The sequence below is a fragment of the Copidosoma floridanum genome, unplaced genomic scaffold (genome assembly GCF_036245765.1).
Source record: "Copidosoma floridanum isolate Cflo_tuat_1 unplaced genomic scaffold, Cflo_Japanese_pri ptg000033l, whole genome shotgun sequence".
Taxonomy (NCBI): domain Eukaryota; kingdom Metazoa; phylum Arthropoda; class Insecta; order Hymenoptera; family Encyrtidae; genus Copidosoma; species Copidosoma floridanum.
In genome coordinates this window covers 22,174-26,475 of record NW_028321910.1, presented here as the reverse complement: position 1 = coordinate 26,475, position 4,302 = coordinate 22,174, and the positions used below count along the sequence as shown (strand labels likewise).

The 4,302-nt window shown below is 58.3% G+C and overlaps 2 protein-coding genes across 2 annotated transcripts; both read right to left on the bottom strand.

Annotated features, from left to right (window-relative positions):
* Positions 1-1,626, bottom strand: LOC149373283 (uncharacterized). The gene has a single exon (XM_089597515.1). It carries the CDS (start codon positions 1,624-1,626, stop codon positions 1-3), a length of 1,626 nt encoding a protein of 541 aa, XP_089453641.1.
* Positions 1,627-2,240: 614 nt separating this feature from the next.
* LOC149373282 (uncharacterized) lies at positions 2,241-3,227 on the bottom strand. Its single transcript, XM_089597514.1, has one exon. The coding sequence runs from the start codon at positions 3,225-3,227 to the stop codon at positions 2,241-2,243; it is 987 nt and encodes a 328-aa protein (XP_089453640.1).
* Positions 3,228-4,302: the final 1,075 nt, after the last annotated feature.

Here is a 4,302-nt window from a genome sequence, read left to right as displayed (position 1 = left end):
TCAAGCACAGAATTCATTGAGGACCGTCTCGATGCTGGCCAAAACGGTGGAAAACTCCTCGTAGGTGAGGTTGCGCGGTCCAAGGGCATGACGGAGATGATGTTTCATTGCTTTGACACCGGCCTCCCATAGTCCGCCGAAGTGGGGTGCCCGTGGAAGAATAAAGTGCCACTTGACGCCTTGTTCGTCCAGTGAGCCAGCAACACGCTCCCACTTTATTTCGGCATCCTGGAGAGCCTCGCGCATTTCACGATCTGCGGCGCGGAAGCAGGTGGCGTTATCACTCCAGATCTCTAAGGGCTGACCGCACCTGGCGCAGAATCTTGTGAGCGCTCCAATGAATGACTCGGTGGAGAGATCACCAACGGGCTCAAGGTGTGATGCCTTGGTGGTCATGCAGACGAAAATCGCGACGTAGCCCTTGCTTGTGTGGATGCCTCGGCCCTTAGCAGACAAAATGTTGAATGGGCCAGCGTAGTCAACTCCAGTGCGAGAGAAAGCTCGAGCAGGAGTAACCCGTGCGGCCGGTAGAGGTGCCATGTGTTGAGTGGCAGGCCGCGCCTGCAGTCGGGCGCAGACCACGCATCCCTGGAGCATGCTTTTGATTCCCCGCCGCCCGCCAACAATCCAGGCCTTGCGAGCCACATAGGCGCTGGTGACTCTAACTCCTCCGTGAAGAGCACGAGCATGAGCCCACTGGATAATGAGACGAGCGAGGCTGCATCGACTGTCAAGGATTGGCGGATGCTGCTCATCGAAGGTGAGCGCAGAATGTTGGAGACGACCACCAACTCGAAGGACGTCATCGGAGAAGATCGGGTTTAGAGACAGCAGTGGATTTTTCGCAGGGACACGGCCGCCCTTTTGCAAGCTCGCAATCTCTAGCGCGAAGAATTGTCGCTGGCTGAGGTGGACGCAGGCGAGGTAGGCATTGCGCAGCTCAATCGTCGTCAGAAGGGCGAAAGGCGAGGGAGCGGGATCTCGACGTAGCCGACGACGGATCCAGCGACGCAGTCGAGCGAGGAAGCGTAGGAGATGGCCAAGGTCTGAGAACTTTTCGAGCAGATTTGGCGTAGTGCATTGAACAGCACAACAAGATTGGAGGGCGTCGTCGGTGACTGGGTTGCAGGAGCTAGGCAACTTTGCGTTTTCGGCTGGCCACAAGTCAAGAGGGCCCGTGAGCCAAGAAGGGTCTTCCCACCAAGCACGCATTTGCTGAAGCGTTAACAGATCCGTGCCTCGGGACGCCACATCCGCTGGATTAGAGTCCGTCGGAACATATCTCCATACGTGGGAGGGCAGAAGCTCCTGGATGTGAGCCACGTAATTGTCGATCAATGAGTTGTTTGTCGGCTTCGATGATCGGAGCCAGTGAAGCACGATCTGGGAGTCGCTCCAGGCGTGACAGTGCTCAACGCTCACAGCATATTCCTCGGCAACCATGCGTAGCAGCCTCGTGGTGAGCAGTGCCGCTCGTAGCTCCAATCGAGGGATCGTCATACGTGTTGGACTAGTGGCGTCTGGCTGCCAGCTTTTGATGGGGGTCAACTTGGTCCTGGACATCAAAATAATCATGCAGACACCATCAGCTGGGTTCTCAGAGCACGAGTACATGACAGCAGCCATCGCACGTCGGCTCGCATCTGCAAATGCGTGGAGTTACAAACTAGTGGCGGGACTGCAGCTGATCCAGCGAGGAATGGCAATGCTTGGGACATTCTGCAGTTGAGTCAGAAATCCGCTCCAGCGTTGGGCCATGGTCGCAGGCGCGGGCTCATCCCATTCGAGTCGCGCTCGCCAGAGATCCTGGATGATCATTTTGGCAGTTAAGACAACGGGCGCGATCCATCCACAGGGATCGAAGAGTCTCGCTAGAGCGGCAAGCATCGCGCGCTTGGTCGGCCGTGGCTGTAGGGTAGGCGGCGTGAGATGGAAGCAATCGTCAATCGGGTCCCAGCTGACGCCGAGTTCGCTGACAAGACCGTCTGCGCTGAGCTGTCGCCAGTTCGGCCTTAGTCGGGCATCTGGAGAGAGATCACGCAACAGCTCCGGATCGTTGGCCACCCACTTTCTCAGGGGAAAGCCCCCAGCTTGCAACAAGCCGATCAGCTGGTCGTGGCGAAGTCGAGCCGTCTCAACGTCGTCAGCGCCAGAGAGAATATCATCGACGCATCGATCTTGTTTGACAACAGGCACGGCCTCGGGCCAAGCATGGCCTTCATCCTTGCATAGCTGGGAAATCATCCGTAGAGAGAGAGATAGGGAACACTAGCTTCACCGTAGGTCACAGTGAGAAACTGATAGTGCTTCGGCGGGCTAGAGTCATCAGTGCTCCACAGTATACGCTGGAGGTCCACGTCACGCTTGTCGATCCAGATCTGCCGAAACATCATCTGGATGTCCGCGTAGAAGGCAATCCGATGCCTTCTCCAGCGGAGCAAGACGGTCGGCAAGTAGGCTTGGAGCTTCGGTCCGGCGTGCAGGATATCGTTGAGGCTGTAGTCAGTGGATGTCGGTCGCGATGCGTTGAATACGACGCGCAGTTTCTTCCGGTGGTCGCCAGCTTGCCAGATGCCATGGTGCGGGATATAATGCACGAGGCCCGACGACTCGCGCAGCTCCACGTTGGTCAGTAACCGCATGTGCCCGCACCTAAGATACTCGTCCATAAAGCGTGCATATTCGATGGCCATCTCTGGGGCACCCCGCAATCTGCGCTGTAGCGAACGAAGGGATGCTCTAGCGCCGGTTAAGCTCTCCCCTAGTCGCTCAATTCCGTCGCGCTTGAGCGGGAGGCGGACGACATAGCGCCCGTCGGCAGCCCGATGATGATCGGCAAAGATGACCTCGCACTCGATGTCATCATGAGATTGACGAATTACCCGTGGCACGTCCTCCAATTCCAAAAACCGTTGCATTAGTGCGATTAGCTGCTCGTGCCAAGGCGGAGCTGAGGTGTCCTGTGTCGTCATGCAAGCAGCCAGCGAGGACGAGGTCGCTTGGTCCGGTGCGTGACCGGCGAGCATCCAGCCGGCAACGGTGAGCTGTCCGACGATATCTCCACGGAATAACTGCCCTGGCCGTAGTAGATGGGGGTACACGTCGGCTCCAAGTAGGATATCGACGCCGCCCGGTATTCCAAAGGTCGGGTCTGAATGATCTGGTAAATCGTTCCAGAGTTCGATGACGGCTGGTTGTAACGGTCCGGAGGGGGTGCGGAGTCCCATTTGGGGCAAGCAGTGCGCAGTCAGCCACAACGTCCGGGTTGAGTTCCGGGTTTGGAGCTGCAAACTTGCAATCGTTGGGGAGCGCATAAAGACAGCGCCTCTGACGCCAGAGATGCTCGTGACGGCTGGCTCGGGACTGGCGCCAAGCTTTCGAGCAAGGGCAGTGGACGTGATTGAGATCTCCGAACAAGCGTCGACGAGTGCTCTTGCTGTGACTGTCCGCCCCCCGGGGCCCATGAGCTGAACCTTGAGCGTGGGTAAGACGGCTAGTCACAACGGTGAAGCAGCTGCCGCGTCGATTCCGTCCTTGGAGTCCGAGGTGAAGAGACACTGCTTTGCCTCAGCTGGTGCTGGATCGGGCGCGGCCATGCGCTTGCGACCGCCATCATGGATGAGGCTGTGGTGCCACGCCTTGCAATATTGACATACGCCTTGGGAAGGGCAGACAGTTGCCATGTGGCCCGGCTTCAGGCAGTTAAAGCACAGCTTGTGCTGAGCGACGAAACCCCTTCGCCCAAGCGCGTCCAGTTCCAGGAAACGGCTGCAGTGACCTACGTAGTGCGGCGCGTGGCAAGCAGGGCAGTCATCGTCGACTGCGTGGGTGGCTAAAGATCGGTGGTTGCGGCTGAGTGACGTCGGCGCGGGAGGGCGACTGCCGGTCGAGTGTACAGGATCGTTCGTCGATCGGGGAGGGCGCGAGGCTTCCATTGAAGTCAGTGAGCGGCCGCGCCTTCGCAGAAAGCTGGACAAAGTGGCGAAGGAGGCCGCTTCCCCTTGTGCAGAGCTGGCTGCCTCCAACTTCTCGAGCTCGTCTACCCAGGCTCTCCGAGTCGAGGGGTCCATGGCGGTCGAGGCAACAAATGCCATCCACACATCCCAATGTTCCACCGGCTGATTGAGCGCTCGCAGTTGATCACGGTGCTTTTCTAAGGCATCGAGCAAGCCCTGCAGAACAGCAGCGGACTCCTCGCGCAGAGGCTTGAGCGTTCGGAGTGCCATGACGTGGTCCTGCACAAGGAGGCGGCGATGCTCGAACCGCGAGACAAGAAGACTCCAGGCCGTGGAATAATTGGAG